This window comes from Rhinopithecus bieti, unplaced genomic scaffold, assembly GCF_001698545.2.
Source record: "Rhinopithecus bieti isolate Rb0 unplaced genomic scaffold, ASM169854v2 scaffold_46259, whole genome shotgun sequence".
NCBI classification, from domain to species: domain Eukaryota; kingdom Metazoa; phylum Chordata; class Mammalia; order Primates; family Cercopithecidae; genus Rhinopithecus; species Rhinopithecus bieti.
Window position 1 is genome coordinate 1,313,153 of NW_016818844.1, and position 16,802 is coordinate 1,329,954.

Sequence of the window (16,802 nt, forward strand, 5' to 3'; positions counted from 1 at the left end):
TTTGTATTTTTAGTAGAGACGGGGTTTCACCGTGTTAGCCAGGATGGTCTCCATCTCCTGACCTCGTGATCCACCCACCTCGGCCTCCCAAAGTGCTGGGATTACAGGCATGAGCCACCGCGCCCAGCCTTGTTTCTTTTTTCTTTAAAAAAAGGATATTCCAATGAGAAATTCTTGCCCCCACAAAGACACACACACAAAATACCTTTCATGAGCTTGGCAAACGGCTCAGGGCAGGTGGATGGAATGGGCAGAGTGAGTTTATTGACTGCTACCCCATAAGCCACGGCGAGGCCATCAATGCCCCGATAGGGCACTTCTCCCGTGAGCAGTTCCCACAGCAGCACTCCATAGCTAGAAAGCAAGAATTTCATATGTTCAGTGGGCTAGATAGTGTCTTTTCCTTATGACACACTTAGTGAGATAAACACTTCAGTACCTTCATCCACTCCTAATAGGACACTCTTTTCCAGAAAAACCTCTAAGTGGCTGACATCCCAAGGTGGGAGGTGGATTCTTCCCATCAACAATTCGAACACATGCAAATACATTCCATCCCAGAAATCAAGTATGCATTCATTCTAGGAATTTAAACTACTTAATGAATAGGAAAGTGTAACAGTAGTACACAATTGAATTAAACAGGGTCCAGAACCAGGTCACACTTTAGGAGTAAGGTGGCTATTTTGCTGTTTCTCTTTCTATCTCATTTTTCCCACATTTAAATAAAACCTCTTGAGGATTATTAGGACACCGAAGAGCACAGCCCCACAGAGATCTCATGGTGCATGCCACAGGGCTGACATGGAATCATGTTGATTAACTATTTTTAAATAGTTTTTTGAAACTGTTTATCTTCCTGCCTCTCTCTTTGTATTTAGGTGTGTTACTAATGTTTCTATCATATTGCTGAACAGTAAAGAACAGAGAGACATCAGTGTGGGCCCCCTTGCACCTGCTGGCAGGACATACGTCTCTTTTTTGTAATAGAGGAAGCCAGGGTGAAATGGAAATAAAAAGCAAGGCACAACTGCACTCCCTGAGTTCTCCAAAGCATCATCACATGGGATGCAGATGCAGCCACAAACAAGAACAAGCAAAGGCACAGAAGAGGATTTCTAAATGAATGTTTACCATGAAGGGTTGAATTTCACTACACTTCCATACCACAGACTGAGATACCCCAAATTCAATTTAGTACACAGGGACATAGGCACGAGCCTTCTGCATTGTATATATTTATTCTCTTCTGCTATCCAAGTCAGTACCTTGGTTTTCTCTTATTCTTCCTCAAAACATAAAGTACACACAGACATCTTTTGTTAAGTAAATTTAAAGAATGAGAGTCACTCCATATGATGCACTTGACTTCAACTTGAAACCCATAAGCATATAAGTAACCCTGTCTTGTCAAAAGACACAAAATTGCCGGGCACGGTGGCTCACACCTGTAATCCCAGCACTTTGGGAGGCCAAGGCAGGTGAATCACCAGAGGTCAAGAGTACAAGACCAGCTTGGCCAGCATGGTGAAACCCTGTCTCTACTAAAAATACAAAAATGAGCCAGGCGTGGTGGCGTGTGCCTGTAGTCCCAACGACTCAGGAGGCTGAGGCAGGAGAAAGGCTTGAACCTCAGAGGCAGAGGTTGCAGTGAGCCGAGATCACGCCATTGCACTCCAGCCTGGGTGATAGAGCAAGACTCAAAAAAAAAAAAAAAGTAAAAGAAAAGACACGAAATTACAGCCAGATAATAGGAATAAGTACCTAGGTACCCCTGTAGAATGGCTACAGTTAGCAACAATATATAGTTTCGGGTAGCTAGAAAAGAGGATGTTCCTAACACAAACAAATGATAAATGTTTGAGATGAAGGATATGCTAATTACCCTGATTTGATCACTATACATTGTATGTATTGGAACATCACTATGTACCCCGTGAATATGTATGATTATGTCATTTGAAAAATAAAAATAGCTGGGCATGGCGGTTCACACCTGTAATTCTAGCATTTGGGGAGGGTGAGGCAGGCAGAATGCTTGAGCCCAGGAGTTCAAGACCAGCCTGGGCAACATGGTAAAACTCATCTCTAAAAAAATACAAAAATTAGCTGGGCATAGTGGCAGGTGCTTATAGTCCCAGCTACTCAGAAGACTGAGGTGGGAAAATCACTTGGGCCCAGGTGGATGAGGCTGCAGTGAGCTGTGATGGCACCGCTGCCCTCCAGCATGGGTGGCAGAGCAAGACCCTGTTTCAAAACTCAATAAATAAAATAAAAATTAATTAAAAGGAACAGTCATATTTGGTTTCCTTTTAAATTCTACTAATGGAACTAGTGAAGCTCTATTCACTTTCCTAATCTTTTTTTTTTGTTGTTGAGACGGAGTCTCGCTCTGTCGCCCAGGCTGGAGTGCAGTGGCCGGATCTCAGCTCACTGAAAGCTCCGCCTCCCGGGTTCACGCCATTCTCCTGCCTCAGCCTCCCGAGTAGCTGGGACTACAGGCGCCCGCCACCTCGCCTGGCTAGTTTTTTGTATTTTAGTAGAGACGGGGTTTCACCGTGTTAGCCAGGATGGTCTCGATCTCCTGACCTCGTGATCCACCCGTCTCGGCCTCCCAAAGTGCTGGGATTACAGGGTTGAGCCACCGCACCCGGCCCACTTTCCTAATCTTTTAAAACCTCGTTAGATTTAACTTTTTTAAAACTGTGAAATTTAGAGGCCACTGAATTATTTCCTATGTGTTGGTTATATATAACCATTTTTTGTTTGTTTGTTTAGATAGAGTCTTACTCTGGCGCTCAGGCTGCAGTGCAGTGGCACAATCTCGGCTCACTGTAACCTCTGCCACCTCCCAGGTTCAAGTGATTCTCCTGCCACAGCATTCCGAGTAGCTGGGACTACAGGCGTCCGCCACCATGCCCAACTAATTTTTGTATTTTTATTAGAGATGGGATTTCACCATATTGGCCAGGCTGGTCTCGAACTCCTGACCTTGTAATCCACCCACTTCGGCCTCCGAAAGTGCTGGTATTACTGCTCACTAGCTATTTCTCCACTCACAAGTCCCTTAAAGCTGATCTTCAGTGAACTCTTCTATTAAATAATAGATCCACTCTACTATCTCAAAATATTGTTTTATTTCAAAAAGGAAATATATAATATATATAATATAATATATACAATGTANAAAGTTAAAATCATTATTTTCCAAAGCTTATGTGTTTCCTTTTGATAATTTTCTTAAAATTATCTATATTATAGTTCACTATAGGAGACACCTTCATAATTTCAAAATAAGTAAACTTAACTCATAGATCATTCGACAAAACAAAAAAACTTACATAGAATAACTAAAATTATCTAAATTCAAAGAAATTCCTATTAAAATAATAGCAAAACTAAAAGAATAGCAATATAACTTTGCTTCTTGGAAGTTTCAGGAAATGAATAATCTAGGATGGATCATTTTTCCAGAGAGAGAAGGGCTTATCCCATGAAAAACCAATGTGAAAAAAAAGTAACTATTTCAATAGAACTACTTCTAAAGTATAGTACACATTTTTCTGTTCTCTTAAACTGGGTAGAATATAGTATAATGAAGCCCTCTCCTGAGAATTCAAGAAGTGTAATGACTCAGGGCTGTGGTGTCGGGAGTCATGGATCTCAGTCCTGGACCTAAAATCTGCTTCTTAGATTTACAACTCTAAGTAAATTTCTTAACTTTCCTGTGCCTCGGCTACTTAACCTGCCAAACCAGGATAATAAGAGCTGTAAAAATTAGATAACAATATCTAAGTGCATAAGACAGTTACTCTGTAGTATAGTAACTGTTAGAAGCAAGGGAGAAGAAAATCAAGAAATATAAAATCACCAATCCCTAGCATTGCATAGGTAAAGCCATGCTTTTTGAATGAAACTTTTTTTTTATGGAAATGTCATCAAAAGAGACTTCACAGCAATGGTATCTATAATTCAAAGAGATGACCTGCCCTGCTCTCGCCCATCCTGATGTCCTACAATGTGCTTTTGTATATGAATGGAGATATGCAAGGATGTTTGACCCTACAACTAAGCGGCTCCAGGGATGGGTAGTTTCTCAGTTTTTTTCATAATACAGTCAACTCTCCACATCCGCAGATTCAAGCAACCATGTATGGAAAATATTCAGAAAAAATCCAACAATAAGAAATAACAATACAACACACACACACACAAATTAGCCAGGCACAGTAGTGCACACCTGTGGTCCTAGCTACGCAGGAAGCTGAGGCGGGAAGATCACTTGAGCCTGGGAGGTTGAGGCTACAATGAGCCATGATTGCATCACAGAAAACTCACTTTAATTTACTGGCACATCCTACAAAATCTTGGGCATTTGGTGTTAATTCAAATTATAACCAGTTTTAATTAAACTTGCGATTTAACAAGAAAGTTCTCCTCTGAAATGGAGTCATATGACAATACAAACATCAAATTATCTGTTCCATTGTCATTACAATTATTTTGATCAAAACCATAAAATTTATTCAAAATGCCTAGACTATTTATGCTGAGAATTACTGAATACTTTGGGACTCACTGAAATAAAGCATAGCAAGCAGTTTCTGCAGATGTTTGCAAAAGGAAAAGCTCACCTCCAGATGTCACTTCCCTTAGAAAACAAGGAAGACTTGATCACTTCGGGGGCCATCCAGGCATAGGTGCCTGCTGCGCTCATTTTGGTGGTCCTGTGCCATTCCCTCGCCAACCCAAAATCTGTAATCTTCAATGTTTTATTGCAGATGTCATCATGCTCTATCTTCTCAAGTAGCAAAACTAAAGAAAAATCAAAAGTGAGAGACAGTTGCATATTCTTTTAATTTTTCTGTCACAATTTTTCTATGGCATGTAAAACACAATCTTCACTGCAGTTGGCACAGTTGGCAGAATAAACGAGAATAAACTGGTATTTTACCATTTTACTTACAGCACACCTATTACAGTCTTTAGTGGGTTATTTGTGCCTGAAGTTACAAGTTATTTTAAGATACAATTTAATGCTCTTTATGAGTAGTTCTCTTTCTGAGAAAGTAAATGATTTCTAAGAGCAAGAAACACTTCCTGAGATATCACAAGTAGGATCAGCAGTCTGTAAAAATTTACCTGATATGAAAAAATATATTATTTTCTGACCTAAGTACAGAATCTTTTCTATGGAAATGGAGAATATTGAAATTAGATGATATATTACCATAGCTCATTATTATCCAACATTATCTTACATTAAATTTGGAAAGTGCTTACAGATTCTTTAACTGATAAAGATAATGTAGGAGATATAATTGCTTTACTGGAGCTCAAAATATAGCAAAAAGTAAACACAGCGGTCATCCAGTTGCTGGTTTTCCCAATGCCAGCCTCCTGCCAATGTAGAGGATGCACAAGGGCAACTCCCGGGAGTGAAGCTGATGCCAGCATCTGTCCCTGAGCTCTTGTGTAGCTCTACAGCTATAATAAATGTGCTTTCTTTATTATTATTATTATTATTATTATACTTTAAGTTCTAGGGTACATGTGCACAACATGCAGGTTTGATACATAGGTACACATGTGCCATGTTGGTTTGCTGCACCCATTAACTCATCATTTACATTAGGCATTTCTCCTAATGCTATCCCTCCCCCTGTCCCCCACCCCATGACAGGCCCCTGTTGGTGATGTTCCCCACCCTATGGCCAATTCTTCTCATTGTTCAATTCCCACCTATGAGTGAGAACATGCAGTGTTTGGTTTCTGTCCTTGTAATGTTGCTCAGAAGATGGCTTCGTCATCCATATTTCCTTGCCAAGGACATGAACTCATCCTTTTTATGGCTGTATAGTTTTTCCCGGTGGTATATGTGCACGTTTCTTTTTTTCTTTTTTTTTTTTTTGAGGAGGGTCTTCACTCTGTCGCCCAGGCTGGGTTGCAGTGGCCGTGATCTCAGCTCACTGCAGCTCCGCCTCCCGGGTTTACGCCATTCTCCTGCCCCTCAGCCTCCCGAGTAGCTGGGATTACGAGGCGCCCGCCACTTCCCCTGGCTAGTTTTTTTGTATTTTTTTGTAGGAGACGGGGGGTGCTTCACCGGTGTTCACCAGGATGGTTCTCTTGTCTCCTGGACCTCGTGATCCGCCTCTAGGCCTCCCAAAGTGCTGGGGATTACAGGTTGAGCCACCGCTCCCCGGCCTTGTTGGCCATGTTTTCTTAATCCAGTCTATTCATTGATGGAATTTGGGTTGGTTCCAGTTTTTGGCAATTTGTGAATAGTGGCCAATAGAAAAATACGTGGTGCATGTGTCTTATGCAGCATGGATTTTAGTCCTTTGGGTATATACCCAGTAATGGATCCCACTGGGTTAAATGGGGTATTTCTGTCAGATCCTGAGGGAATTGCACACTGTCTTCCAATGGGTTGAACTAGTTTACGTCCCACCACAGTGTAAAGGTATTCCTATTTCTCCACATCCTCTCCAGCATTCTTTGTTTCCTGACTTTTAATTGTCGCCATTTCTAACTGGTGTGAGATGATATTCATTGTGGTTTTTGATTTGCATTTCTCTGATGACCAGTGTGATTGAGCATTTTTTCATGTGTCTGTTGCGCTGCAAAAAGTTTTTTGAGGAAAGTGTCTTGTCACATCCTTTGCCCACTTTTTGATGGGGTTGTTTGATTTTTTCTTGTAAATTTGTTTATTTCTTTTGTAGATCTGGATATTAGCCCTTTGTCAGATATGTAGATTGCAAAAATTTTCTCCCATTCTGTAGGTTGCCTTTTTCTGGTACCATGCTGTTTTGGTTACTGTAGGCTTGTAGTATAGTTTTGAAGTCAGGTAGTGTGATGCCTCCAGCTTTGTTCTTTTTGCTTAGGATTGTCTTGGCAATGTGGGCTCTTTTGTGGTTCCATATGAACTTTAAAGTAGTTTTTTCCAATTCTGTGAAGAAAGTCATTGGTAGCTCGATGGGGATGGCATTGAATCTATAAATTACCTTGGGCAGTATGGCCATTTTCACGATATTGATTCTTCGTATCCATGAGCATTTCATTCACACCTCACCTGCACCCTCCTCCCTGGCCCTTCCCAGCACCTTCAGCTTCTCTCCCTTTTGCTGATCTGCCTCTGCCTAGATCCATGCAGAAATGTTCCCTAGGTTTTCCACGAGGCTCTAATGTAGCTGGAGGCTGCCACCCTCTCCTCTAGCTAATCCCTTCTATAGAGACAGGAGAGGGTATCTGATTTGTAGAACATAATCATAAAGAGGCTCATTTTTTTTTTTCAAATGTTAGTTTTAGTAAAAACTAACACTTCTGAGTATATTCTACTTATCAGGTGAGGTTATAGGTATTTTAATTACATAACCCATATGACAGTGCTATAGGTCGATACTATTATCTCCACTTTATACATAAAGACACCGAGGAACAGAGATGTTCAGTAATCTGTCCAGGGTCACAGAGCTAAGGAGCAGTGAAGTTCAAGTAGTCTGACTCCAGAGCCTATGGTCCTAACCACTGTGTACACATTTAGTTGATAGCTTTTACTAATTTTTCACAAATTAGTAAAATTTGTGAAAAATTTCACACCTTTCTTTATCCGTTGGAAATCTCTCTCTACTCAGGTGCCCATTCTCCTCCCTTTTGATTTCCTATCATTGGTCAATTATTAACTGATCTAAACAGAGGCGGTGTAGAGTAGCGATGAACTGCAAGCCCTCTAGGGCCACCTGCCTGGTTTGGATCCCATGTGCTTCTGCTTCCTTGCCTGTCTTGTGAATTATGATAGTACCTATATCATAAGACTGTAGGGAGGAGTAAATGAATACATATAAAGTGCTCAGAACAGTGGCTGAGACACAGTAAGCAATCTGTAAGAATTTCACACACACACACTTTTATCAATGGGTTTGAAAGTGTTTTTAGCAAGTCTTCAAAATCAATTTCATGAACTTCAGGAAATCCTGCCTCTTTTTCAAGGCTTGAGATTTCACAGTGGATGTGCATTTGATTGGATTGGATTGTCGAACATTTACAATATCAGGCAGTCATCGGAGCTAATGCAATTGGAGGGAACCCAATTGGCGGAAACCAACACTAGGTTTAAATGTGGAGGGTTATTTGAGTAGGGGCTTATTAGATAAACAATCAATACTGAATAAATACTGTTATGTTATAACTTTTTTCCCCATATCATCTTGTAACTGAAATTTAGAGAGCAAGAACCATCTGTTCTATTCTTATTTCCATTATAGAGATGAAGAATCCGGTTTAGGATGGCTATATGCCCATGGTTATACAGTGGCTAAACAGTAAGGCCAACATGCTACCATTCCTACTCTTAATGCTGTACTACATAGGGAGAGATGGAGAAAAGGAGGGTGACAGAGGCAGGGAGGAGAGAAATCAGAGACTCACTTCCATTTGAAATAGCCTTTCATTCTTCCTATCCATCTATACTGTCCCAATTTTCAAGGACCAGCTTCCTTAGAAAAACCTCCTAAATATCCCACAAAATTGTGAATGATTTTATCTTCCCTATCATTTGTTACTCACATATGACATTATTTTGTCAGTTATCTTTTTACCTAAGACTTCTCTACCTAAGTTATGTACAAGCTACTTAATCTCAGGAACTGTATTTTATAGCATTCTATGAATCCTCCATCATCTAACATAGTGCCTTGTACATCACAATGTTCAATGGAATATCTTTTGTTAATGATAATTATCACCGATTCAAATAATAAGAATATTGCCCACCATTTACCAACTCTTTGCTATGCAGAGTTGTTTCCACACATTTAATATTTCACTTGATTGTGACACTAGTCTATGAGGCAGGAATATAATCTCCAGCTCAGAGCCTAGAAATGTTATCCAAGATCAAAGAGCTAAAACACAGAGCTGGAGTCCATCCCCAGCCCTCTTCTGTGCTGCTCAGAAGCTATTGGTTGTAAGAAGAGGGCAAAGCAACCAGAAATCTCATTTTGTGAGATTAATTTTTGAATGTTCCATCCACATCAGCTAAAGGCATATTTGTTTCTCGGTCCTTATTCCCTATGAATATAAAGAAAAAAAAATACCTACAGAAAAAGAGATTTAGGTCCCCAATCCTTTAAACCCTATCTATGTACTTAAACCACAGAAAGAAGCTGAAACAATAACAAAAAAATACAGGGGAATTAATTCGCTTTTTTTCATCAGCTGCATTATCTTTTCCTTCCAGAAATACCATTAATTTCACCTTTAAACAATAATTGTTCCTGCCACCAAAAGACCCCAAATTAACGATCAAAATGGCTTGCAGTTCTATAAAACTTTGTTTCTCAAAGCACTTTCATACACATTATCTCCCCATTCTTACAAACCTCCAGACAGGCAGACATGAGAAAGGACTGATGAAAATAGGCTTCAAAACACTTCCTTGCCTCCTGATCCACACCCCAGACCCCAAGTAAGGGCTGGCAGCCCTTGCGATGCAAAGGTCAAAGAAAGGCTGCTCTAAATAATGAAAACAGCGTCAAAAGTAAGAACTAAAAACCAAACACTAACAAACTTCATTCCCAAATAAATGTGATAGCAGCGTATGATATTAGCAGACTTGGTTCTGACAGTTTCAGAACAGCAGCCCCCATTCCTCGGTCCAAAGTTTCCACAGGAGCCAGGCACCTCCACACTGTGGGCTCACAGAAAACAAGTTCAAATCACACTCCAAATGTCAACCCTTTAGGGTTCCATGAAAGGCCCATTGTTCTGGATTCCATTTCAGAGGTGTTCAGCAGAATTCCTGGAATTCCATATCTTTTGGGCAATGTGACTGAAACCAAAAATAGCCCGTCCCACAACAGGTAATATAATGGGGCACACTGCCAGGTTTCAGCCTAAAGACACGTGGTTGGCAGCCAACTTCCGCTTCCTGTCATTCACGCAGGCAGAACCACGGTGCACTAGCTAGTCACCACTGATTTTAATGTACAAACCAGGCAAACCAACTTTTTTGGCCACAGAAATGGTAAATTCTTGTGAGTATCCTAGCAACAACTGTTTGAGCACCCTTTCCTGTGACTTCAGTCAAGATTTTTGACCCTCGTTAGCCCCATTCTTTAACAACTGGCCTTTACAACCTTGTACTTAGCCTACTTACTCAACCATGAGGCACTGAATTTTTTTCAGCTCCTTTGAAGTTTCACATTGGTATTTTCAGAATTATAGTATATAACGTATATTTTTTAAAAAAGCAATTACTATGTACACCATGTTCTCAACATTGATGGGATCACTGTGTCCAAATTCCATTTAATGAGTCAAATGAGTTTCGATTAATCTTTAACTGGAAATGTATTATCCAAAAAAAATGTCATAAGCAAGAAAACAAGTTGAGAAAAGCAATAATGTGAAAGAATATATTAACAAAAAACTTTACCAAACTTTATAAATTTCAACTTTGAGGACAATCCACAATTTATATGGAATGAATGATAATTTTCTAAATTTACATATAGCATAGAATATTTCTCATATTTCTTTCCACTCATTTCCCAGCGGCACCAGTTCCCCTTCACCCCAGCACCATCTGCCTCCCCGCTTCCCCCGACTCCCACCCCAGACACATACCCCCCACTCACTATCCAGCCTATGGAATAAAGCCCACATTTTCATTTTGGCCTCCATCCCTTCTCAATCTCATTCTATAAAACTTTGTTTCTCAAAGCACTTTTATACACATTATCTCCCCATTCTTACAAACCTCCAGACAGGCAGACATGGGAAAGGACTGATGAAAATAGGCTTCAAAATACTTCCTTGCCTGCTGATTCACACCCCGGACCCCAAGTAATCTTTCCAGCTCTCTTTTGTACTCTCCCAAATGAACCCTATATTCTAACAATTCCATGTGCCATTTCCCAAAACTACAGCATTGGCTTTTTCTGTCTCCCCATCTCCCTGTGCCTCCTTACAGAATGGAATGCCTTCCTCTTCTGCCCTCTATAAAACTCACACTTCCTACTGGAACTTCCACTCAGTCAGGGCACCAGCACTGAGCTCTTAGTCCAGGCCTCCATGGCATTAACTGTGAAGCCACTTACAAGTCCACTGGCCTTTCTGCTCCAATATTAGATGAGTCTTTAAGCAACATCTTCCCATTGCTTTTTGCCTAACCTCAGCTACTTCTCTGCATTCTAATACATTTAGACTGTACCTTGCCCATTACACTTAAATCCTGTCTTGTCTTCCTTGTTACAATCTCATCTTATTAAATTGTAAGCAGCTTGAGGACAGAATTTGTGCCTAATTAATCTTTTTTTAATACTGCACAGCAACTGGCATTTTAACAGGCTCAAGTGTTTGTTGAATGAATGAGGAAATTAATAATGAATACTCTTAGGGGAAGAATGAATATGAAGAAGACAAATTATTATAAGCTTTTTCTTTCATGCTAAGTCAGCTGCTAATTACAGAAAATCGATTCACCTTTAACCTCCTAAAGAAGTATTAGGATCCTGGACATTAAGAAATGAAGACTGTTGGCCAGATGCGGTGGCTCAGGCCTGTAATTCCAGCACTTTGGGAGGCTAAGGTGGGAAGATCACTTGAGCCCGGGAGTTCAAGACCAATCTGGGCAATACAGTGAGAACTCCTACAACAGAATTTAAAAATTGGCTGGGCATCATGGCACTCGCCTGTAGAGTCTCAGCTATTTGGGTGGTTGAGGTAGGAGTATGACTTGAGCCCAGGAGGTTAAGGCTGTCCTGGGCCGTGATAGCACTGCTGCACTCCAGCCTGGGCAACAGAGCAAGACCCTGTCTCAAAAAAAAGAAGACGACAGAAGATGAAAGAAGGAAGAAGGAAGAAGGAAGAAGGAGGAGGAGGAGGAGGGGGAGGAGGAGAAGAAGAAGAAGAAATGAAGATGGCTTTAAAAATAACGATAGCAAAACAGTTATTTGAATATTGATCTATCAGTGGCATTTGATATAGCTGATCATTCTTCCCTGATATACTTTCTTCACTGGTCTCCACACTTTTGATTTTTCCCTTTACTTCTAGCTATTCCTGGGTCCTCCCTATCTCCCTGACCTCTAAAGACTGGAGACTACTAGGACTCAGTCCTTGGACCTCTGTCTAGTTTTTTCTTATTTACACTCACTCCCTAGATAATCTCAGTCAATCTCAGGGCTTCACATACCTTCTCATGCTGATGACTCTCACATTCATATTTCTAACCTGGTTCCCCTTCATCTAATTTCAAAACTGCTGCCAGTATAGTCCTGTTAATATGTAAATCAGACCACAGCTCTCCTCTGTTCAAAACTCTCTTGTGTCGTAGTAAAAGTCAAAGACCCTGTAGGCCCCGAAGACTGCATGGTCTGAGGGATCCCTGCTTCTCCCTCATGTCCTGCTGTTCTGCCCACCTTCACTTTTTTCCCAGCACACTGGCCTCCTGTTTTGGAAATCTTGCAATTTCTGTTCCCTGTAACAAGCATGCTCTTTCCCAGATGACCCACTTCCTCACTTACTTAGATTCTGCTGAAAATCCATCTTTTCTGCAAGACTTGGCTTAGACACGCAATCTTTGACTGCTCAACTCAACATTTCCATCCTTCTTTGAAACTTTAATTTTTATACTGAGCACCTACCACTCTCCAAGATACTACACATGTTATTATTTATTTTGCTTAATGTCTGTCTCAATCACTAGAACGCAAGATCCTTAAGGGAGGAATTTGTGTCCGCTATGTTCACTACTCAATACCAAGCGCCTAGGAGAGTTCTGCACATAGTATATGATCAACAGGTAACTATTATATAAATGAATGAGCTAGCATACTAAATACAAGAAGAAAGGCTTCTGTAAAGAAAAAACAGATGTGGTAAGCTAAAACAGAACTTCACATTGCTCGTATACTGAAATAAAATCCATCTTTCATGGGACAAGCCTTTTCATGGACACATAGTATACACAGTTTTAATGAGAAAATCACTTACATTTCATTGTATGTAAAGTCTAGCTCTAAATTTCTATCATGTTAGCATTTTAATAGTCAAGGTACATAATAAAGCAAACTGAGGCAGAAATCTTCCATAATATTCTACATTAATATATTAGTAAGAACGTAACATATTTAATACAACCGATGTATTATTTACAGAAAACCTGAAACAAAATAAACCACTTAAAATCACGTGAAGCCAAATCTTCAGAAGTAATAATTCAAACATCCTATATGCCATCAAGATACTTCCCGAAATGGAACATGATTTGCTCTTTTTCCAATAGCTTAAAAAATGCACAAACCAGTAATGAACCCTGGTAGTGAAACAGTTACAAGAGCAATTTAATACTTTTTGCCTCCACCTTGACCCAACTTATCAATCCAAGTCACAAGCAGGCCTGCCAAAGTGTACAGATCTCAGTGCACCTGCAGGGAACAAGGCTCAGAACTGTTTCCTCATACTGCAGGCTGCCTGGAATCACCCAAGTTAGCCAAATTAAAAAGACTCTCATCTCCAACTAAAATGAACAAATACCTGATTAAGTGACACCTGATTTTGCAGAATGAATAAAAATAATAATGCTATTAGGCTGCAAAGGGTTGTAGAAAATGTTTAGGTATCAATGAGTTCACACACACACAGTAGGAAATATTTAAAGCACAAATATTTCAAATGTAAAACACTTTGAAGTGTTTCTAAGTAAAATATTAAAATGAATATAGTCGACAGCTTGCATTTACATTTTGTCTTACAGTTTACCAAATTCTTTGACATTTATGAGGAATTGGCAAACTAGAGCCCACAGGCTAAATCCAGCACAATGCCTCTTTTGTAAATAAAGTTTTATTGGAACACTGCCACACTCATTTGTTTACATATTGTCAAGGATGTTTTTGGCTACAACAGCAGAATTACATAGTTGCAAACAGAGACCATATGGGCTGCAAAATCAAAAAGATTTACTATCTGGCCCTATACAGGAGAAATTTGCCAACCCCAGACATACACTATCTCACTTAATCCTCACGTCACCCTATTCAGAAAGCCAGTGGAGTCAGACAGAGCTCAAACCTTCTACCACAACAACACTATTTGTCCTCAAATGTGAAAAGAACAAATGCTCTGAGATGTTCCTTTTCCCAGAGTCATAATGCAGAATACATCAGGCATACTGTCACCTGGCTCCTGCTACGACTCACCATACACTTATCAGCACACAGTTACTTGATTTGGATATAGTCTATAGCCAATGGAAGAATTTCTATATCAACCCAGATAACATATAAGAAGGAATCCACAAATCTGGTCCTCAGAACTGTAGCTTTCAAACTTTACTCCATATCTGAATCATCCAGAATCTTCAAAGAAAAATTATTGTCTCATCAGAAAGTAACATAGATTAATGGATGCCTAAGGGTTAAATCTATGTTAAAGCAAATTAGTAAAATGTTAATGGTAGAATCTAGGCAGTGGGATTATAAGTGAAATAATTTTTGTAAGTGAATAATTTTAAGGGAATTATTTATTTATTGACAGCATCTGACTCTATCACCTAGGCTGGAGTACAGTGGCACGATTTCAGCTCACTGCAACCTCCACCTCCTCGGTTCAAGCAATTCTCCTGCTCAGCCACCCAAGTAGCTGAGATTACAGGCATCCACCACCACGTCTGGCTAATTTCTGTATTTTTAGTAGAGACAGGGTTTCACCATGTTGGCCAGGCTGGTCTCAAACTCCTGACCTCAAGTGATCCACCCACCTCAGCCTCCCAAAGTACTGGAATTACAGTGTGAACCACTGTACCCAGCCTTAAGTAAAATTTTAATTTTCACTTAAAATGATTTCAGTTCTATATATTCCAAGATTTTCAAAATAAAATACTAGGGAAAAAAATGCATTGCTTATTCCTAAGGTTCACTGAAGCAGAATATCCCAAAATGAGACAGAACATGTTATTTTTGAAAAGTTCTCAGGGAGATTCTGATGCCACAATAGGTGTGGGAACTACTGCTAAAGAGTGTCAGTCTGTATCAACAGAACTAATCATTTAGCCTACAGGTTCTCAAAGTATGGTCTAGGGATCCCCGGGGTTCCCTAAGATGGCAACAGTGTGAATGCAGAAGCAGATATGAACATCCATCTGTCTTCTCTCACAGTCTGGCATGAAAGTGAACTCCACAAGTGCAAAGAAATGCCACCATCCTCATTAAATTTGTTTTGGAAAATATGGGAGTTTTCCCATTGCAAATGCCATGTTAAGATGTAATGGAGTCTATTGTTATATTCATATTATTAAACATTTTTAAAATTTATCATTTTAAATTTCTAATATGATAAATATCAATTGCTATAAAGCAAAGCTCTTTGGGAGTCCTGAAAGCAAATATACGAGAACTGTTAATCCAGGCAATACACAGAGACAATAAAACACAAGTTCCAGGATCAGAGGTCCCAGATTCAATTCTTAGTTCTACCCTTTGATGGGCTGAATGACTTTGATCAAGTCAATTAATCATTGAGTTCAGTTTTTTTTTTTTTTTACCTGTAAGTTGGGGATAATTAGAGTGTCACCTCAAAAGGTTATAGTGACAAATAAATGAGGACAAATTGTGAGTAGTGCTCAGCATCTAGTATGCCCTAAATAAATGTTAACAACTAATCTTGTTACTATTAGGTTGGTGCACAAGTAATTGTGGTTTTTGCAATGATTAATACTATCGTTTAAAGCACTCAACATGAAGCAATATTTGGAGAAGATGAATTTTAAAAACTAAATTTACACCGCCTAGCGGTCAACTGTACAAATTTAAGTTTCAGGCTCCAAAATAAAGCCATCACAGCTCTCCCAGGTCCCCCACAAAACCTTCTGCCTGTTAGAATTCCTTCATTGGGGTGCTTTTACTTTTCGGGAGCCCTGGATTACCTCAGAGGGTTTGGGAACAGTCATTAACATTTGGAGTTAAGATCATCAGCCTGACATGGTAAAGCTAGAGAATATTTTCTAATTTTGGAGGGAGTTAGAAATCAGAGAGAAAATGTGGTCTAAATTAATTCAGTAAACAAATTGCAATGCTAAAAACTAGGCTTGGATTGTAAATGATAAACAATGTGGTCAAACTAATGTCTAAATAAATTATTTTAGTTTTTATTATTGCCATTCTGACAACCTGTGATAGTACAGTCATAAAGCAAATGACGCCAAGCTTATGTTTCTCTGTCTGTAGATGTGTCTTCTCGCAGCAGATCATACTACACTACTCCTCAATAACCATCAATGGCTCTTCCTTGTCTCTTAAATAGTCCATACATCTTAGCATGGTATCCATGACACTCACTGCCTGACCACATGCTAAATGCCTGTTTCCTTCCCCCCAAAAAAACCCTTTCTCCACTTTTCATTCTAGTTACACTTAACTACTCATTGTTCCCTGAAAAAGCCATATGTTTTTATGCCAGTATTTACCTAATTGCCTTTAATGGGTTAGGAAACATTAAACAGATTTTTCCTACAGGACTTCTGACAAATCTCCCAAGAAACTAATACAGTATCAGAAATCAAGACAATCAGGCTCAATGAAGTTATATAACTTGCTCAAGGTCACACAGCTAGTAAATGAAGATACTGATGTTCAAATCCAAATCTGACTGATTTTAAAGGCAATGCTAGATAGAGCCAGAAGTGGTGGCTCTTACATGTAATCCCAGCACTTTGGGAGGCTGAGGAGGAAGGATGATGGCTTGAGTCCAGGAGTTTGAGACCAGCCTGGGCTACATAGCAAGACTTTTTATTACCAAAA

At 39.7% G+C, this 16,802-nt stretch overlaps 1 protein-coding gene across 1 annotated transcript in view; it reads right to left on the minus strand.

Moving 5' to 3' along the window:
- The window catches only part of MAP3K21 (mitogen-activated protein kinase kinase kinase 21), a 55,633-nt gene that overhangs the window by 32,088 nt on the left and 6,743 nt on the right, over window positions 1–16,802 (minus strand). Inside the window, exons 2-3 of the mRNA XM_017857715.1 lie at window positions 4,635–4,815; window positions 206–354 (exon numbers count right to left, since the gene is read on the minus strand). Coding sequence (XP_017713204.1) covers window positions 206–354; window positions 4,635–4,815 — 330 coding nt within the window. The remainder of the gene's footprint in view (window positions 1–205; window positions 355–4,634; window positions 4,816–16,802) is intronic.